Source organism: Delphinapterus leucas, chromosome 9 (assembly GCF_059928025.1).
Source record: "Delphinapterus leucas isolate spDelLeu-1000000601 "Yukka" chromosome 9, BTC_Dleu_Yukka2, whole genome shotgun sequence".
In the NCBI taxonomy this organism is placed as follows: Eukaryota; Metazoa; Chordata; class Mammalia; order Artiodactyla; family Monodontidae; genus Delphinapterus; species Delphinapterus leucas.
In genome coordinates this window covers 49,575,904-49,597,463 of record NC_143137.1, presented here as the reverse complement: position 1 = coordinate 49,597,463, position 21,560 = coordinate 49,575,904, and the positions used below count along the sequence as shown (strand labels likewise).

The 21,560-nt window shown below is 41.5% G+C and overlaps 1 protein-coding gene across 1 annotated transcript in view; it reads left to right on the top strand.

The window, feature by feature from the left end:
* Positions 1 to 21,560, top strand: part of NFE2L3 (NFE2 like bZIP transcription factor 3) — a 37,567-nt gene that overhangs the window by 7,896 nt on the left and 8,111 nt on the right. The window contains exons 2-3 of the mRNA XM_022584764.3: positions 15,899 to 16,066; positions 20,903 to 20,986. Of these exons, the coding sequence (XP_022440472.2) occupies positions 15,899 to 16,066; positions 20,903 to 20,986 (252 nt within the window). The remainder of the gene's footprint in view (positions 1 to 15,898; positions 16,067 to 20,902; positions 20,987 to 21,560) is intronic.

The window sequence follows — 21,560 nt, the reverse complement described above, 5'->3', positions numbered from 1 at the left end:
TTCTTCAGAACCTCTTTTTTTTTTTTAGATTCCATATATGTGTGTTAGCATATGGTATTTGTTTTTCTCTTTCTGACTTCACTCTGTATGACAGTCTCTAGATTCATCCAGGCCTCTACAAATGACCCAATTTCATTCCTTTTTATGGCTGAGTAATATTCCACTGCATATATGTACCACATCTTCTTTATCCATTCATCTGTCGATGGGCATTTAGGTTGCTTCCGTGACCTGGCTATTGTAAATAGAGCTGCAGTGAACATTGTGGTACATGACTCTTTTTGAATTATGGTTTTCTCTGGGTATATGCCCAATAGTGGGATTGCTGGGTCATATGGTAGTTCTATTTTTAGTTTTTTAAGGAACCTCCATACTGTTCTCCATAGTGGCTGTATCAGTTTACATTCCCACCAACAGTGCAAGAGGGTTCCCTTTTTTCCACACCCTCTCCAGCATTTGTGTTTGTAGATTTTCTGATGATGCCCATTCTAACTGGTGTGAGGTGATACCTCATTGTAGTTTTGATTTGCATTTCTCTAATAATTAGTGATGTTGAGCAGCTTTTCATGTGCTTCTTGGCCATCTGTATGTCTTCTTTGGAGGAATGTCTATTTCGGTCTTCTGCCCATTTTTGGATTGGGTTGTTTGGTTTTTTAATATTGAGCTGCATGAGCTGTTTATATATTTTGGAGATTAATCCTTTGTCCATTTATTCCTTTGCAAATATTTTCTCCCATTCTGAGGCTTTTCTTTTCGTCTTGTTAATGGTTTCCTTTGCTGTGCAAAAACTTTTAAGTTTCATTAGGTCCCATTTGTTTATTTTGTTTTTATTTCCATTTCTCTAGGAGGTGGGTCAAAAAGGATCTTGCTGTGATTTATGTCACAGAGTGCTCTGCCTATGTTTTCCTCTAAGTTTTATAGTGTCTGGCCTCACATTTAGGTCTTTAATCCATTTTGAGTTTATTTTTGTGTATGGTGTTAGGGAGTGTTCTAATTTCATTCTTTTACATGTAGCTGTCCAGTTCTCCCACCACCGCTTACTGAAGAGGCTGTCTTTTCTCCATTGTATACTCTTGCCTCCTTTATCAAAGATAAGGTGACTGTATGTGCATGGGTTTATCTCTGGGCTTTCTATCCTGTTCCATTGATCTATATTTCTCTTTTTGTGCCAGTACCATACTGTCTTGATTACTGTAGCTTTATAGTATAGTCTGAAGTCAGGGAGTCTGATTCCTCCAGCTCCGTTTTTCTTTTTCAATATAGTTTTGTCTGTTTGGGGTCTTTTGTGTTCGCATACAAATTGTGAAATTTTTTGTTGTAGTTCTGTGAAAAATGCCATTCGTAGTTTGATACGGATTGCACTGAATTTGTAGATTGCTTTGGGTAGTATAGTCATTTTCACAATGTTGATTCTTCCAATCCAAGAACATAGTATATCTCTCCATCTGTTTGTATCATCTTTAATTTCTTTCATCAGTTTCTTATAGTTTTATGCATACAGGTCTTTTGTCTCCTTAGGTAGGTTTATTCCTAGGTATTTTATTCTTTTTGTTGCAGTTGGTAAGTGGGAGTGTTTCCTTAATTTCTCTATCAGATTTTTCATCATTAGTGTATAGGAATGCAAGAGATTTCTGTGCATTAATTTTGTATCCTGCTACTCTACCAAATTCATTGATTGGCTCTTTTAGTTTTCTGGTAGCTTCTTTAGGATTCTCTATGTATAGTATGTCATCTGCAAACAGTGACAGTTTTACTTCTTCTTTTCCGATTTGGATTCCTTTTACTTCTTTTTCTTCTCTGATTTCTGTGGCTAAAACTTCCAAAGCTATGTTGAATAAGAGTGGTGAGAGTGGGCAACCTTGTCTTGTGCCTGATCTTAGAGGAAATGGTTTCAGTCTTTCACCACTGAGAATGATGTTTGCTGTGGGTTTGTCATATATGGCCTTTATTATGTTGAGGAAAGTTCCCTCTATGCCTACTTTCTGGAGAGTTTTTAATCATAACTGGGTGTTGAATTTTGTCAAAAGCTTCTTCTGCATCTATTGACATTATCATCAGTTTTTATCCTTCAGTTTGTTAATATGGTTTATCACATTGATTGATTTGTGTATATTGAAGAATCCTTACATTCCTGGGATCAACCACACTTGATCATGTTGTATGATCCTTTTAATGTGCTGTTGGATTCTGTTTGCTAGTGTTTTGTTGAGTATTTTTGCATCTGTGTTCATCAGTGATATTAGCCTGTAGAGTTCTTTCTTTGTGACATCTTTGTCTGGTTTTGGTATCAGGGTGATGGTGGCCTCGTAGAATGAGTTTGGGAGTGTTCCTCCCTCTGCTATATTTTGGAAGAGTTTGAGAAGGATAGGTGTTAGCTCTTCTCTAAATGCTTGATAGAATTCGCCTGTGAAGCCATCTGGTCTTGGGCTTTTGTTTGTTGGAAGATTTTTAATCACAGTTTCAATTTCAGTGCTTGTGATTGGTCTGTTGATATTTTCTATTTCTTCCTGGTTCAGTCTCAGAGGTTGTGCTTTTCTAAGAATTTGTCCATTTCTTCCAGGTTGTCCGGTTTATTGGCATACAGCTGCTTGTAGTAATTTCTCATGATCCTTTGTATTTCTGCAGTGTCGGTTGTTACTTTTTTTTCATTTCTAATTCCATTGATTTGAGTCTTCTCCCTTTTTTTCTTGATGAGTCTGGCTGATGGTTTATCCATTTTGTTTATCTTCTCAAAGAACCAGCGTTTAGTTTTATTGATCTTTGCTATTGTTTCTTTCATTTCTTTTTCATTTATTTCTGATCTGATCTTTATGATTTCTTTCCTTCAGCTAACTTTGGGGGGTTTTTTGTTCTTCTTTCTCTAATTGCTTTAGGTTTATGGTTAGGTTGTTTATTTGTGATTTTTCTTGTTTCTTGAGGTAGGATTGTATTGCTTTAAACTTCCCTCTTAGAACTGCCATTGCTGCATCCCATAGGTTTTGGGTGGTCATGTTTTCATTGTCATTTGTTTCTAGGTATATTTTGATTTCCTCTTTGATTTCTTCAGTGATCTCTTGGTTATTTAGTAGCGTATCGTTTAGCCTCCATGTGTTTGTGTTTTTTGTGTGTGTGTGTGTTTGTATTTTTTTACAGTTTTTTTCCTGTAATTGATATCTAGTCTTATAGCATTGTGGTCGGAAAAGATACTTGATGCGGTTTCAGTTTTCTTAAATTTACTAAGGCTTGATTTGTGACCCAAGATATGGTCTATCCTGGAGAATGTTTCATGAGCACTTGAGAAGAAAGTGTATTCTGTTGTTTTTGGATGGCATGTCTTATAAATATCAATTAAGTCCATCTTGTTTAATGTGTCATTTAAAGCTAGTGTTTGCGTATTTATTTTCATTTTGGGCGATCTGTCCATTGGTGAAAGTAGGGTGTTAAAGTCCCCTACTATGATTGTGTTACTGTCGATTTCCCCTTTTATGGCTATTAGCATTTGCCTTATGTATTGAGGTGCTCCTATGTTGGGTGCATATATATTTACAATTGTCATATCTTCTTCTTGGATTGATCCCTTGATCATTATGTAGTGTCCTTCTTTGTCTCTTGTAATAGTCTTTATTTTAAAGTCTATTTTATCTGATACGAGAATTGCGACTCCAGCTTTCTTTTGAGTCCCATTTGCATGGAATATCTTTCTCCATCCCCTCACTTTCAATCTGAGTGTGTCCCTAGGTCAGAAGTGGGTCTCTTGTAGACAGCATATGTACAGGTCTTGTTTTTGTATCCATTCAGCCATTCTTTGTCTTTTGGTTGGAGCATTTAATCCATTTACATTTAGGGTAGTTATCGATATGTATGTTCCTATTACATTTTCTTAATTGTTTTGGGTTTGTTATTGTGTTTTCCTTCTCTTTTGTTTCCTGCCTAGAGAAGTTCCTTAGCATTTGCTGTAAAGCTGGTTTGTTGGTGCTGAATTCTCTTAACTTTTGCTTAACTGTAAATGTTTTGATTTCTCCGTGCAATCTAAATGAGATCCTTGCTGGGTAGAGTAATCTTGGTTGTAGCTTTTTCCCTTTCATCACTTTAGATATGGTCTGCCACTCCCTTCTGGCTTGCAGAGATTCTGCTGAAAAGCCAGCTGTTAACCTTATGGGGATTCCCTTGTATGTAATTTGTTGCTTTTGCCTCGCTGATTTCAATATTTTTTCTTTGTATTTAATTTTTGATGGTTTGATTAATATGTGTCTCAGTGTGTTTCTCTTTGGGTTTATCCTGTATGGTATTCTCTGTGCTTCCTGGACTTGATTGACTATTTCCTCTTCCATGTTAAGGAAGTTTTCAACTATAATCTCTTCAAATATTTTCTCAGACCCTTTCTTTTTCTCTTCTTCTTCTGGGACCCCTATAATTCGAATGTTGGTGCGTTTAATGTTGTCCCAGAGGTCTCTGAGACTGTCCTCAATTCTTTTCATTCTTTTCTCTTTATTCTGCTCCCTGTCAGTTATTTCCACCATTTTATCTTCCAGCTCACTTATCCGTTCTTCTGCCTCAGTTATTATTATTGATTCCTTCTAGAGTATTTTTAATTTCAGTAATTCTGTTGTTCATCACTGTTTGTTTGCTCTTTAGTTCTTCTAGATCCTTGTTAAATGTTTCTTGTATTTTCTCCATTCTGTTTCCGAGATTTTGTTTGTTTGTTTGTTTGTTTGTCTTGCGGTATGCGGGGCCCCTCACTGTTGTGGCCTCTCCCATTGTGGAGCACAGTCTCCGGATGCACAGGCTCAGCGGCCATGGCTCATGGTCCTAGCCACTCCGCGGCATGTGGGATCTTCCTGGACCGGGGCACGAACCCATGTCCCCTGCACCAGCAGGCGGACTCTCAACCACTGCGCCACCAGGGAAGCCCTGTTTCTGAGATTTTGGATCATCTTTACTATCATTACTCTGAATTCTTTTTCAGGTAGGTTGCCTATTTGTCTTCATTTATTTGGTCTTATAGGGGTTTACCTTGCTGTTTCATCTGTGACAAATTTTTTTGTTATTTCTTTTTTTTTTGATGGTGGTGCTGTATTCCTGTCTTACTGGTTGTTTGGCCTGAGACATCTAGCACTGGAGTTTGTAGGCAGTTGGACAGAGCCTGGTCTTGGTGCTGAGATGAGGACCTCCGGGAGGCCTCACTCCGACTGATATTCCCTGGGGTCTGAGGTTCTCTGTTAGTCCAGCGGTTTGGACTCAGAGCTCCCACCACAGGAGCTCGGGCCCGACCTCCGGCCTGGGAACCAAGATCCCTCAAGCGCACAGTCCAGCAGCAGCTCCAGCCTCCTCGCTCAGTCTCTCACTGTGGGACGCCAGCTGTTGTTTTAAAGTTAAAGCCAGATCTCTCTAGTTCCTTGCTGGGGTTGGGGAACTAGCATGCCCCCAAAGCTAATTATGAATGCAGAACTAACTTGCAAATAAGTGCAGTTTAAAATTAACTCGTGCTTAAGTTCTAGAACAGGTAATGCTAAGGTAAAAATGTAAGAATAGCAGAGAACTTTCTGGGGAGGTAGAAGTGTTCTACCTCACAGTTGAGGTGGGAGTTAAATGGGTGCCTCCATTTGTCAGAATTGTACAGCTAAAGTTTATGCATTTCTGGCCGGTGTAAATCCTGCCTAAAAACTGAAAGAATAATTGAGTGATGGGGAGGGGGTGGCAGTATTAGTGATATAAGAATGGCAGGTAATTGTTGCCACTGGGTGTGATGGGCACCTGGAGGGCTTACTGTATTCTGCTTTCTGTTTATTTTATGTGCTTGAAATTTTCTATTATAAAGAACATACAAAAACATCATGCATTTCGAAAGCCAGTTGGCCTGTCCTGCCTGCTGGAGTAATCTAGCCTTAAATGAATCATAAGTGAATCTCTGTTGCTCCCCTGCCCCACCCTCTCCCGGTCCCTCAGCCTGCACCAGGGGTGACTTGCAGGAGAAGCAGCTCCTTTTAAAATCAAAGCCTGCAGGTTGGCGTTCATGCCCTTGTGTCCTAGGTGTTGAGGCTCCTGTTTAGAAACTGGTTATTTTCATACCCAGCTTCTCCTGGTGGGCAGTCACATTGCATGGCTGTTTCGACCACGTGGAGGACACCTGCCAGTTTTCTAGCTGCCTCCCTGTCTTCTCCAGGGGCCTTCAGAAGTGAGTTTAGTCTATATCACATGTTATGGTGGAAAGTTTCCAGCACATATAATAAGGGGAGAGAGTGGAGATTGGATAATGGAGTCCCGTCCCTGTCACCAGCTTAACAGTCTTAGGTCATCTGTCACTCCCCCTGGCCCTCCCCCCATTAATTTGAAACAAGTCCCAGACATCATTTCTTGTGATTCTTGTACCAGCTCTTTGCAGGCACTTAGCCAAGAGAAGAGGAAAGCCTGGTTTTGTTCCTCTCTCACTCTTCCCACAACCTTCATCAACTCCCAAAATCTTCTACAAATATTTTAGTGTATATCCCTAAAATATAAGGACTCTTCTAAACATCACCACAATGCCATTACCACATCTAAAAAAGACAACAAAAAATTGTTATCACCAAATATCCAGTCGGTATTTAACCCCAATTATCTCATGATATGTTTTTTCTCAATTGGTTTGTTGGACTCGCAATCCAAATAAGATCAGCGCCTTGCACTGTTGCTAGCTGTTCTGCCTGATAAGGTGCTATTCAGACAGAGAGGAACTTGCTTTATTTGGGCGGCATGAGCTCTTCCCACCTCTGCTGTTCTCAACTGTGTGAAGCAAGTGGGAGCCAGCATGGGTGGTTGTGCAGTTGGCATCCCCGCCGAAGGCACGCTTCACCCCAGTGGCTCAAATGAAGAGTCTTCAGTGAATGACTCCTCACAGGAGCGGACCGGGATGTTGGGACACCCGGTGACTACCGGAGCCCGGCATACGGGGAGGAATGCCCGGGCTTCTCCCTCCTCTCCCCAGCCCCCTCCAGTGTCCTGCTGCAGCCTCCCATTGGTGAAACTTGCTGGGAGCCCCGGAGTTTGCAGGGGTCAGCTTCTGGGGCACACGCGGGGACCTGGAGGGGCAAACAAGAATCAGTGCAGTGTCCAAGCGCTGGCTATCAAGTGAAAACACCTGCAGCCAAACCCTGGTCCTGTCACTTACTAGCTCTGTGACTTAAAGCAAGTTGCTTAACCTCCCTGTACCTCAGTTTCCTCCTTTGTAAGAGGAGATAACAACAGTACCTACCTTACAGGGATGCCAGGCAACTTAAGTGAGATCATGTATGTGTTGCCTGGCCCACAGTGAGTGCTCAGTAAGTGTGAGCTCTAATTATTATAAACTGCTCCTAGATACCACCCGGGCCAAACAGGTCACAGTCTCTCTTTACCTGGCTCCTTGCTTCTCTCTAGACCTGATGACTCCAGCTTGCCTCCAGCCTAGAGATGGGCCTGAGAATTCTTTGGCCTTCACCCCTGTCCCTCTGATGTCATCCTTCTCATAGGCCCCGCACTGTTGTTTGTCTTTGAAGGTCCATCCAGCCCTGAAGGTCACAGCAGGTCTCAGTCCTTCCTACCCCAGATGACTAAATGAAAGGCCCAGCTAAGCCAGCTGGGGACTGTTCACAAAGAGTGTTTTCAGGGTCAAATTCTCCATCATACTATTCAGGTCCCAATACAGTAGAGTAAGTACAGACTCAGAAATCATGTTGCCAGTTATCAGGAGCTTCAGAGACTTAGCAAAGAGAGCAGAAAAGCCCAGCTTTGCTTCTTTCTTCCCCTTCCCACTACCTTCATTGTCTCAGAAAACCTTCATGCCAGGCTCAGCTCTGCTCCCTGTGTTGGTGGCAAAGGTGAGTTCACAGCTGCAGGACAGGTGTCAGAAGTTTACAGCTTACAGCCCTGGTTACCAGGGGGGAAGGGTGGGGGGAGGCATAGTTAGGGAGTTTGGGATTGACATGTGCACCCTGCTGTATTTTAAATAGATGACCAACGAGGACCTACTGTATAGCACAGGGAGCTCTGCTTAATATTCTGTAGTAACCTAAGTGGGAAAAGAATTTGAAAAAGAATAGATACATGTATATGTATAACTGAATCACTCTGCTGTACACCTGAAATGAACACAACGTTGTTAATCAACTATAATATATTGGGTTGGCCAAAAAGTTCGTTTGGTTAATGAATATGTTCGATAAAGTTCTTGGTGAAAATGAAGTGTGTTTTATTTTTACCTAAAACCAAATGAACTTTTTGGCCAACCCAATAAAATAAAAAAATTTTAAAGCTGTTTACAGCCCAGTAGGAAAGAAGAGACCCAAATAGTTGTAATTTTACGTAGAGCAGAAGAAATGTAATAGGAGAAACCCTAGAAGCCATGGGATTTTAGAGACAGAAGAACCCAGTTTTAGCTAAGGGGCCCAAACTGAGAAGGTTCTGTATCCATGCAGAGGATGGGGTGGGTCAGCTCCCAACAGCCAGGGCTGTGGTGGGCAGGGCCTGCCTTACCAGCAGCTGCCAGTTCAGTACAAGTCCCTGGGTGTTTAGTTGTGATGAAGCACCCCAGCTCACAAGTTTATGATGGCTTCCTGTGGTGAGCGTGGAAACTTTCTTCTTCTCCTTTTTTTTTTTAATTGAGTCCCAGCCCCACGAGAGTAAAAATCACCTACCTACACACAAATAAAAAGTAACCTAATAATGGGTTTAGCTAACCCATTCTTTAAGGGCAGGGGCCATAAATCTCCAGTATATACAACAGTGCTTATAAAACACATGTACCGTCTATTTCAGCTCCATGTCATTGAGTTGAGGAAGACAGGAAAAGAAGAGAGCAAAGAGGTAGTAATTACTGGCTACTAAGGGCTGGACTCACTTTCTCTTGGGGTTTTGATTGAGTTGTCACCAGTTAGTCATTAATTGCAACTCTTCAGAATCAAAAAGCAGTAGAAAGGAGTAGTGATTAATGTCTATACGGCATCTTAAAATGTATAAAATGCTTTTTCTCAACTAATTCCTTAAAATGTGAATTAGAAATATTACCCTTTCACATCACAGACAAGGAAACTGAGGGTCAGAATGGCCCAAGGTCACATAGCTGGTATGAGTAGGATGGGCCTCTTTTACTCAGCCTGTTTTGGACCTGAGCCTTCCTAGCCGCAAGGCTTTCGTGGGGCCTTGCAGACTGTGCAAATTATACTATAAGTGCAATAGGCCGTTTTCACTTTCTAAATAGAAATATTATAATGTTGGACCCTCCACCCCTCCCTGCCTTGAGATCCTGGTGTCTGCACCCCTCTCCCCCCTGCAGATTACTGACTGTCACAAATTGGGTTCTCTGGGAAGGGGACTCTGAGCCCAAGTTTAGTGGGCAGGATGTTTCTAAGGGAATACCTTTGGGATTTACAGCTGTGGAAGGAAGTATAAGAAAGCACATTGGACAGAGGCAGAAGTGAAGCTGCAGAGCAGGCTGACAAAGCCACGAGCTCTGGTGCTAAAGTGGCATATCACAGTTATCCCGTGATGGGCCGAGGTGGCCAGGCCTTTGGGCCCTCCCTGCTCAGTCCTTGGATGTGGGTGCCTTGGGAAGTGTGTGGCCCTAGGTGAGGTGGCCCTGGGTAGGCGAGGCATTCTGTAAAGGCCCAGCTTAGGGCTGTCGTCTGGGTTGCACAGCACCATGTGCGTTACGCTGACCTGGGGAAATTCTCGTCCGTCACTTCTTACTACACCTGTTTCTGTTGGCTTTATAGTAGGCTCTCAGTAAATGATTGTTGAATGAATAAGTGAAGGACTAGCTAAAAAAAATACTCACTGAATAACTAAGGCTGTGCAAGTTAAAGTATCTGTCTTCCCCAGGGCTTTGGCATTCAGTCAGTGCTTTTTATTCTTCCACCAAGATTCTTAACAGTCACGCGGTCTTCTTCCCCTGTGCCCTCGTAGATAGGGTGGCCATTGGGACAGTCTTGGTTTATGCCTGTTGTCCAGCTTAATTGTTAATAGCACCCTCTTACCTTCTCAGAAATGGACTGGTTTGGGTGATATATCATATAGCCACTTATTCACGGACGCTTGGAGTGTCAGAAAGGGCCCTCTTCTGAAACCAGGCTTTCAGCACTGGGGTGACTCGCCCCAGCTCTCACGCTGCCTCTTCTGCCCCTTGCTGTGTGGCTGCAGAGGAAGCTCAGATTCCTGCTCTGACTGTGACTTTCCTCCCTTGGCCCTTTTGCTCCTCATGCCTCCATCCTTAGGCGTACTCAGGCATTCTCTCCCCTACTGTCTTCATAGTCACCACTTGTTTCATATGTGCATCGATCGGAGACTGAATGGGAGAAGGTGAGTAAAAATTTTATGCTACTACTGATCAAGACTAAGACCCGGATAGGAAAATGGAAAAGACCACAAATAGTTCACAGAAAAGGAAATAAAAATGCTTTCAAACTTGTGAAAGATGTTCAACCTCATTCATAATAAGAGAAATAGAAATTAAAACTACAGCGAGATGCCAGTTTTCATCTATCACACTGGCACTTTTGTTGGTAGGATTATTGTAAGTTACCACAAACATTCCATCAAATGAAAAATACAAGTTATCTGTTGACCTAGCATACATTCTAGGAATTTATTCTACTTGCACATGAGTGCAAATAAGTATGTGTGAGGATATTTTAATATCTTTTTTTTTTTTAAGAAATGACTGGAAACATCTAAATATCCATCATTAAGAAACTAATCAAATACGTTATGGTAACAGGAATGTATTCATTTCTCTCCTCTGTACACAGCTCTTTCTCTTTTTTTAGATCTCAGCTAAAATATCACCTCCCCTGAGAGGCTTTCCCTAACCAGTCTTTTAAAGGAGGGCCCCCTCTTCTCCTTCACTTGCCATAACTTGCAAATTTTCTTAGTTCACTTGTATTTTGAGCTCCCTCTCCCTTTAGAATGTAAGCTCTGAAGGGGCAGTCTAGAATTCTTTTTTCACTATTGTATCCCCAGCATCTATCAATAGCATAGTATTGGGTTGGCCAAAAAATTTATTTGGATTTTTCCATAACATCTTACGAAAAACCCGAACAAACTTTTTGGCCAACCCAATATTTGGCACTTAATATGTATTGATTGAATGAACGACTTTAAAAAAGACTGTTGAATCTCAAATAAAACTGCATGTTATCCTTATTGGTGAAACATTAAAATAAAAATAAAGAATGTCAGGTGTGTGTATTTGGTCCTCATCTCCCCCCCAGTCCCCATTTGGCAGAGCTATCAAAGACCTGGGAATTTCCTAAGCATTAAGAGCAATGGGAGCAACTTTTGTTACAATATTTGGTCTTTCAGTCCTCAGTTCCTGAAATAGCTCCAGAGCCATAAAAGTGAAAGGAGTGTCTTCCTATTCATAACATGCCCCTTCTAACCACACCTGACTTACGTTAATGAGGTGACTTTTGGAGAGTCCCCTAAGGATGGGGGCTGGTTGCCAGGGGAACCAACCAAGTGATGAGAGGGTTGGAATTTTAAACCCCACCTCCCAGACCTCTGGGGAAGCAACTGAAAACTGAGTTAAGTCACTAATAGCCAATGATTTGATCAACCATGCCTGTGTAATGAAGCCTCCATAAAAAACCAGAAGGGTGGGGTTTGGAGATCTTTCAGGTTGGGGAACACGTGGAGGTGCTGGAAGAGTGATGCAAGGCATGGAGGCTCTGTGCCCCTTCCCCCAATCCTTGCTCTTAGGCATCTGTTTGTTCCTGAGTTTTGTCCTTTTGTAATAAGATGGTAATCTAGTAAGTAAACTGTTTTCCTGAGATCTGTGGGCCACTCTGGCAAATTAAACTGGAGGAGGAGGGATTGTGGGGACCTTTTATTTATAGGCACTTGGTGGGAGGCACAGGTGACAACCTGGACTTGGAATTGACCTCTGAAGGGGGAGGTGGCGTCTTTGAGACCGAGCGCTTAAGCTGTGGGATCTGATATTATCCCCAATTAGATGGTGTCAGAACTGAGTTAAATTATAGGACACCCAGCTGATGTCACAGGATTGCTAGGTGTATGGAAGACCCACACATCCGGTGTCAGAAGTGAAGTAGTGAAGTAGTAGACTATTGAGAATAGAGGGGCGAAGAGTGTTCTCTTTTACGTCAGGTATCACCATTGTTATTGAAGAGTATTCTGGAAGCATGATCAAAGCAACTAGACAAGAAAATGAAATAAATTTAAATGTTGGGAAGGAAGAGGTGAAAATAATTAGTAAAGCAGTTGATATGACTATATATACTTTGGGGGAAAAATAAAGATGAACAGAAATTATAATGGAAGAATAGTTTTCCTGAGTCTACCTTTTGCTGTTGCCCTGGCCAAAGTGATTTTGCTATGTAGGGATTTTTGGGATAGCTTTAATCAGATATAATTTCAAACTTTAAAGTTGCAAGAATAGTATATATCCCTTACTTAGATTTACCTATTGTTTACATTTTGCCCCGTTTGAGTTACCTGTTTATAATTACATCTCTATACACATATAATTATTTCATTCTGAAACATTTAAGGATGAATTGAAGCTATTGTGTATAGTATTTCCTACAAAATGATGTTTTCTATAACCAATTAATCAAAATCAGGAAAATTTAACATAAGCTTAAGACTATAATCTGTTGTCCATATTCAGATTTTATCTATTGCCCCAGTAACGTCCTGTGTAAACTACTTTTTCTCCTGGGTCTGCATCTAACCCAAGATCACACATTGCGTTTAGTTCTCAAATCTCGTAAGTTATCTTTAATTTGGAAAAGGTATTTCAGTTCTTGTCCTTTAAGTTTTGGAAGAGCATCAATCAGTTATTTTGTAAAGTGGCTCCCAATTTTGATTTATCTGATGTTTCCTCATTACATTGAGATGATGAATACCACAGACGTGGTATTGTATCCTTCATATCGTATCAGGAGGCATCTTGGTTTATCGCCATATTGTGATGATAGATTTGACCACTTGGTTTAGATGGTGTTTGCCAGGTTTCTCCTAAAGTGTTATCTTTTTCTTTGTGTTTAAAAAGTAATCTGTGGAGTGACGCTTTGAGACTGTTTATCTTATTTTCATCAAATTTTTATTCCCTAATTTTAGCGTTCATTTATGATTTTTTTTTTTAAATTTATTTTTTGGCTGCGTTGGGCCTTTGTTGCTGCACGCCGGCTTTTCTCTCTAGCTGTAGTGAGCGGGGGCTGCTACTGTTCATTGTGGTGCGTGGGCTTCTTATTTTGCAGTGGCTTCTCTTGTTGTGGAGCATGGGCTCTAGGCATGTTGGCTTCAGCAGTTGCGGTGCATGGGCACACTAGTTGCGGTGTGCAGGCTTTAGGGTGTGCGGGCTTCAGTAGTTGTGGCTCACGGGCTCTAGAGCGCAGGCTCAGTAGTTGTGGCGCACAGTCTTAGTTGTTCCGTGGCATGTGGGATCTTCCTGGACCAGGGCTCGAACCCGTGTCCCCTGCATTGGCAGGCGGATTCTTTACCACTGTGCCACCAGACAAGTCCTTTAACCTGTTTTCTGCTTCTTGCCATGTGATTTGTAGTCGTACAGAATTTCTCTACCTTCCGTTCTCTTCTTCCCGAGTTTTTAGGCAGGCCCATCTTACATACTTTTGTTACCAAACTCTCATACACTCTAAAAGTTGGATCAGTTTCCTTATGGGCTTGATCTAGTTGTGTATTAGCCACCTGTTCCCTCTGTTATTGTTTATTTATATATTGTTAAAGATAACATTCTTATGTTTGCAAGTTCATGTGTGTCTCCACATGTGTTAACTCAAATATTACAGATTAAGGGGACCCTGCTTCATGGCTCTAAAATAGATCATGTGAATTAGAGATAAGAAGCTCCAGTGCCCACCAACAGCAAATTTATTTGTAAACAAAGTTAGCTGCCTCAGGAATCTAGAATTTTGAGTTAGATTTTCTTAAGGTTTAACAAAAGAAACCTTCCCTTGGCAAAAGACTGAGGTTAAAGAGTGATGACCAGTCTACCTTTTCCTTTCTTCCCTGAATTTAGATAGGAATCAGTGTTTTAATTGCAGGAAAGAGCAAGATTATGGTATCTCACCCATCAGAAATCAGATCCCTACCAAAGTCTTAGGGTGTTGTGTTTGGGAGTTCATCTATTCAACAGCTATTACTAAGGGTCTACTGTGTGCCAGGCTCAGGGGTAGGCAGTGGGCATATAGCAGGAACCAAGCAGAGTCCCTGCCCGCAGGGAATTTGCATACTAGTCGGATAGACAACAAACAAATATATCAGCTGGTGCTAAATGCTATCGGAAAAAAAATAAAGCAAGATAAAAGAGACTGATATTAATGGGAGGGGTGTGCTTTTTTATAGAGTACTTAGGAAAGAAAAGTGAGATGGTGATATTTGAACAGGGACCTGAAGGAAGGGGGACCGGGGCGCTGGGAGGGGTAGAGATGGGGGGAGGTGAGCAGAGGGAGCACCTTACAAGCAGCAGGAACGGGGAAATGGGGGAGGAAGTTGAAAGAGTGCTTGCTGTGCCTGAGGCTGAGCGTTGGGGCATTTGCCATGTTTATATGGTGAAGATGAAGAATCAGCAAAGGAGAAGTAGTCGGTGAGACAGGAGAGTAGAGAGAGAAGGTACTTGGATGCCAGGTGAAGAACCTGTTTCCAGAAAAAGGGAGTAAACTCAGTGAAATGTTGCTGATGGGTCAAATAGGTTGAAGACTGAGAACTGTAGCCTTGGGGGACTCTGATGTGCTGCTTCAGTGGAGGGGTGGAGACAAACCCTCATTGAAATAGGTTCAAGAGAGAATGCACTGAGTCCAGATGACTCTTTAGAGGATTTTGCTCTCCGGAGGAGCAGAAAAATGGGATGGGATCTAAAGAGTAATGTGGGACCAAGGGAGGGACTTTTCAAGATGGGAGATGTTATTGTGTTAGTAGGCTGACGGGAATTAGCTGATAGACAAGAAACAACTTGACGCAGAAGAGGATAGGGTAGCAGAAGCAATGTTCTTGAGCACACGAGCTCCTTGTGATCAAGTACTTGAACGGAGAGATCATTTGAGGCAGGAAGACTAGCATCCACAGTGTCAAGAGGGAGGCTGAGTTTGTTGTATAGTTTGGTACAGTGAACAGAGAAGCAAGTAAAACCAAGTGGGCCACCAGCACATCAACTTCCTTTTCTGCTCTTCCTTTCTCTCCTTGTTTCTGGCATCTGTGGATTTCCATTTCTTTGACCTTCACTTTTTTTTTAAGATGAACATTTCTGTGGTTTAGAGTGGGGGGCAGTGGTGCTGTCCTCGAGTTATTAGTCCAGTGTGTTTTGTTGCTGGAAGAAATTAAAAATAGATCCTTTGAAAGGATTTAAGAGGCCTTGATGTTATGTTACAGGGGAAACATTATACAGAGAACTTTTAATATAATTGAAAGTATCAGAATATTCAGTATATGCTAAATGATAACTATTTGAATGTTCAGAAAAATTCTCTTGCCTTTTGTCTCCTCAGTTAAAGGTGGAAGGACTCATCTGCGTAAATTAGTTGAAAATATCAGAGATGCTAGTTTAAGCTTTGTTAACTTTATTTTTTCAAAATAAAAATATATTTACCTTTTTCCTGATTGTAAAAGAAATACATGTTTGTTGTAAAATATTCAAACAGTACAGAAGTGTATAAAGTGAAGTCAGCTCTTCTAACCCACCCTGAAGTCCAGGGGCTTTATAAATGCATATAATTTTAATTATCCAGATCAGAACAGCCTGTCTCACAGTGAGTTCTTAAAAAGGACAGGACACAAAACTGACCTTTGTTTCAGAATTAAATGTTTGATAACGTAGCTTTTGACTTGTGGGTTTTCCTGATCACTGAGCAGTTAAGTACACAACGGTTTTAAAGATTTAATTGATGAAACGCGGATTTGTACTTAGCACATTTTGGGGGTCCTTTTATAGGAGAATGAGGTACTAAGAGCTGTGGATCACAGGTCCCAGCATGAGGAAAATGAGCAAAGAGCATCAACCCAGAGGGAGAAATCACTACAGCAGAAGAATGAAGATGAAAATAAAGTAGCAGATAAACCTGCCTGGGAGGCAGAAAAGACCTCTGAACCTAGAAACGAGGTAAGCAAGTTAGAATATCCTGGCCGTACCATTTTGGCATTAAGGTAGATTTTACGGCTTTTGATAGTTTGTGTTGAGAATGAATTTTGTGTATGTGTGCCTTACCGTTAAGTAAATCTGATATATGAAAATACATGTTTTTTTAAAACTGTGGATGTGGTTATTTGGTTGACAAAGGAATCAGTCCACAGAACATTACATCTGGTTAAACTCACAGACACCCATCCAGAAACTTGCTAGCAGGTTTTGTTGTGTCTGCAAGGGATAGAGATGGCTGGCATCCTGAACCCAGGAATCCTCAACCAACCAACCATTTGCAGAAGCAGCCAGGTTGGCCCCTGCAGGCATATCACCCTCAGTCAGCTGGGACTCGGGCACAAGTCCTCACTCAGTCTCCTGGTATGCCATGCTGAAGGGGCAGTCCAGGAGCCCACTTTGCATCTTTGACCAGGCCGAGTAGGATAACCTCCTTGGCTCCTTTCTATAACCACACTCACCAGCAGTGAAAAGGGTGTGTAGAAAGATGAACTCCAGAAGCTAGGCTGAAGGGATGGATTCTTCCTGTGGCCTGTGCTTCCTCCCTTCTTTCACTTGGAACATAATTCTGCTCAGCCCTGCTGAGGTCCTAGCCCACAAGCCTGGCAAACAAATGCTCCAGGCGGGTCTGGAGGTTCCACAGACCTTTAGCCACTTGACACTTTCCCGGGCACCCTTGCAGGTCTTGCCCTGATCAGCCCTGAACTGCCCCAGGTGGCATTTGCGCCATGCCTTGGCCCTTCTCAGACAGCCCACCATCATTGTAGCCTTACCTATGTAACATCACACGGAACATCACATGATAGACAGTGGAGTTAGAAAACAGCTCTGCTCCCTTTGCCCACCCACCACGCCCCCCACCCCCTCCAGCCTGTTCTAAGCTGTTCTAGGGAACTAGTTCTTCCCCTACACGCTGGGTGAAACCTGGGACAGACCCTGTGACTTCTAGATAATCAAGACAAAAATTCCTCTCTGGTCATCCCAGTGCAGCAGTTGATAAATATAGCCAGGGTTAATTCTCAAAAACTGAAATTTAGTTTTTCCCCGCCTATCCCTGCTGCAGCCTCAAAGCCTGGCTGAGTGGAAAGGGGTGTGTGTGGCCAGCTTCTCTTCTTCCCCAGTTCTTCCTCCCTTGCTTGTACAGCCAGCCGTCTTGGAGCTGAGGGTGATGGGTGGTAGGAGCTTAGGAAAGGTGTTCCTTGACTGGTGCCAGCCTGAGACTGTTTTCCCTGGACCGTAGGATGTTATTTAAAACTACTTCTCTGTTGGATGGGCTCTCTCACTTCACAGGTTCTTTGGAGAGACCCCACCGCCCAGCTGAGAGTCCTTCACCTGCCCTTCTCTTCACAAGGACACATGCACCTCCACCTCCAGGTGGCCTCTCAACCACGTGCTGGTCCTGGAAACTTGCACCTCACCTCCTTTATCAGTCCAATCACTTCTCTAACAAGCCCTTGCTTGGCCTCTTGCCCTTAGTTTTCAGGCAAGCTCTGCATGCATATCTGCTGTGTCCCCTAAACACACCATGTTTCTATGTGGTTTCTAAGTCCCTTTTTGCTAGTCTCACAGTGGGGAGCTCACCCCAAGGAACCCTCCCATTTTCACTTTACCTCTCAGGCTGTTCAACACTTTTATGACCTACAGTTGAGGATCCCATTGCAGCCTGGCATTTCACTGTGAAATGCAGGTGTTTCCATCTGCCTCTGCTCTTACCACTGTTGTTCTCCCCAGGCCTTGTGTTTTCCTTGTAATTCATGTACCTTCCTGTGGCTTTACCACCTGCTTATACACATCAGTGCCAGTGAACACTGAAAGAACCATATTTGTTTTGAAGGAGACATTTCAGCTCACTTTCCTGAATGCCTCCCAAGTTATTTTTGAGGCAAAAGATGTTTTTACCAGTCTCTTTACCACTTCACTGTGTATAGATTTATGCTTTTGGTTCATTTTTCTCTTGGGTATGTCTTTGCAATTACACCCCTTCACCAGACTTCCCAGAAAAGTAGCAACTGTGTTCTCTAGTTACTATCACTGCTAGATAACAGGCACTCGTTAAATAATAATGAAGAGATAGATGAAGTAGGGAGCTTTCCTCAGAATTTAAAATTTGACTTGAGACAAACATCAATTTGAACAAAACCTTCTAGAAACACATCACTTAGAACATGACATGACAATTATATACATTTCTTGTAGAAGCGTCTAACAACGCGTCTGCTCTCGTACTGAGATATGTTACTTAGGAGGGAATTGTCTGTGACCAAAGTGAATCACTAGCATTTGAAAATACTTAGGATGACTGACATAATTCACTCTTTAACAGTAAGTTCTTTCTAGCCCCACTGCAAGCCTGGACTTGGCTAGCTGTTAATGAAGTAAAATACACAGTATATATAGGAATATATATACTACTCTGAAGGTACTTTCCTCTCACTAAAGACAAGTTGAATTTATATATTGCTTCATCTTTTAAAAGGTATAAACTCCTAGTGATCTCTGTTCAAAATGCAGTGAATTCTTGACGAAAAATAGAACTGTTTGTATTTTATGTGAAGATTTAGGAAGGAGGATGACTGCAAACAGAATGCTGTCCATAGTTAAAGCCCTCAAGTAGAAGGCATCAGCCCGTGAGATTCTGAAGAGAAGTGAATGAGACTTTTCCTAAGAGGTGAAGGCAGGTTTTTTTAAGGGAAACACGAAGGAAGGAGGAGGCCCCCCCATGGACTAGCAGTTACCTGAAGCCACCACAGCCAATACCACCCTCAAGAGCAGAAAGGGGAGAAATACAGCTCGATGAGGTGTCTAAGGGACTCTGTCACACCTTGCACCCTCCCATCTCTTGCCTCTGTCTCCTGTGGATCACCCAGGGGGCTAGCTCCTCAGACCTCTATCTCCAGGGGCACTGAAGAGGAAAACAGGTATCTAATGAAACACATCTTTGACTAGCTAAGGATCAGTCCATAATTCATTTTAAGCAGAATGATCTTCATACATCATATTTGTATGTTCTACATATTAAGGGTTTCTTTTTACCTACAGTTAAGGATTGTTTTTGCAGGAATGCAGATTTGTGCTGATGTTGTTACTGTTACTCATTCTCACACACTTGTGACCATCAGGCAGATTTTGGTCAATGGCTGGCCAGGACTGATGAATCAGGTTTATGAAATTTCTTAACTAGGAATCATTTTAAATAATCCAACTGGTGAAGAAGTTTGCTACCCACTAAGAATGTAAGAATGTGTCGTTTGCCAGTTAAAGAAGAACAAGAAATCTTATTATTCACCAGTTTACCTTAAGTAAGTCCTATAGCATCCATAGAAATAGAAGCCTTGAAAACATGGCTTCATAGAACCCAAGGTATTTTGCAGACAAAGAAACCCCTAAAGTAAAAAGTTGGGGATGGTAGTTACACACAGCACGAGTCAGGAATATGAACTTGCTAACATGTAAAGACATCCCTTTGACACATCAGATGCACAAATCCTGGATAAGACAGAATGGATAATATCTTCAAATGTATAAGTGAACTCAAAAGCAAGACACAGAACTCTACAGATACAAGCAGCAAAGAGGGAACTCAAAATCCAGAATTTAAGACAATCAGGCACCAAGGCTTGAAGAGTCCCCAAGAAGAACTGTATCCAGATGCCATGACAGAGGCTGGAGTTGGAGAGTTCCCTGCTTTAAAGCTCAATGTTTAAAGCCTCTTCTGGTTCCGGAAATGAGGAATAGAACAATCCTAGCCACCAGCGAGGAGACAGCAAGGAAGCTGTCCATCCAACCTTTAGAAATCAGAACACTAAATGGTGTGGGTTCCGACTACCATCACCATTAGGAATCCTGAGTCAAGAAAAGGTCTAGAAAATGATACAAAAACTGGTCCTTGCAGAGAAAAGTGTAAAACCTAGATCGTAAACCCTTGGTATGTGTCATTGCTATAGAAACTTCTCAACAAAGACGAGCTCACCTTTACATATAAAAAGAAAAAAGTGATAGAATACAAAAATTTAAATTATTTCTAATAGGAGTCCCAGGAGAGGCAGGGAAGTATGAAGGAGAAGCAGTATTCAGAGAGTTTATGGCAGAATATATCCAAAATTAAAATGATCTTATGTCTCAGATTAGAGGAGTACAGAGTCCCAAGCAGAGTAAGTAAGTTAAATCCCAGTGAAATGGCAGGGCAACAAAGACTAAGAAAAAAATCTTTAAAACTACCCAAGGGAAAAAAAGATTAGGTGTTATAAAATGACAGACCAATAGCATATCAGTAGTAATAAATGCCATAAGACAGGGCTGAGGGAAAACATTAAGCTTGAGAGATAAACTATCACTTAAGCATGAAGGCAAAATAATTCCAGGTTACAAAGACTAAAGAGTTCCTGGAGCCACTCTAGAGAACTATCAAAGTAATTATTTCAACAAACTTAAACCCTTAAGGCAGGAGACATAGCAATAACAAGAAGTTGATAGAACTTTGGTAACTCTAAATATCTTGTAATCAATTTGGAAAGTTGGGTGGAGAGGGACAAATAAGGTGGAACCAAGAATATAAGCTAAAGACATAAGATGAAGAACGCTTAGGGCAGGAATGGAGGAGTCATCAAGTTAAAGGTTGTTTACAGCAGGATGTTAAAATACTAAGTACTAAAAAAGGAATAGAACGTAAAAATTTCAAACTAGAGATAAAAGTCCAGCATGGATGTAACACCTGGTTACCCTTTCCAGATTAAGCCTAAAAGCCCCAGTCAACCACTTCAGTCGTTTAATTTAAGTGAATGATGCACCTTCTTTTTCTAGATACATCGAAATGGAACAGACACATTTTTCTCTCTGGAAGACTTATTTCAGTTGCTTTCATCACAGCCTGAAAATCCACTGGAGGTAATGGGAATCTTGGCTTTTATCCTTGCAGGAAAAATATCTGCAGTGATCTCTCTGTGAATAAACACAACCTTATTACCTAGGATACACAGCAGTTTAAACTAATACTTAGATAACGGTTTCTAGTGCATTATTTAAGCACAGACTTAAGATTTACTTCTTATAGAAACACTTCTTTGGAGAATTAGCCAAATATGTATAGTTCCCCCTTCCAAATAATCATAAAGATATAATCAAATTCATAAAATCCATATTGAATCAAAACGGCAGTACACAACTTGACAAACTAAGGCACACCTTAGTTTTTCTGGCAGCATTACACTTTATGCTGGTCTAATTTGCTTTTAGATACCTCTCTCCCTGCAGTTAAGACTGTTTCACTAGTAAGATATTAGATATTAGAATTTTTGAATAACAAGACCTGCTTTCACACTAACATAAATCTTTCTAATTTCCCATGATGTTCAAAGAACAGATCTTTCCTGACATAGCATATTCTCACCTGGGCTCACATCATGTATTCTGTTGCCTGCATTATTTAACTAAGGGAAGTTATTCGTAGCCAACAGCATAT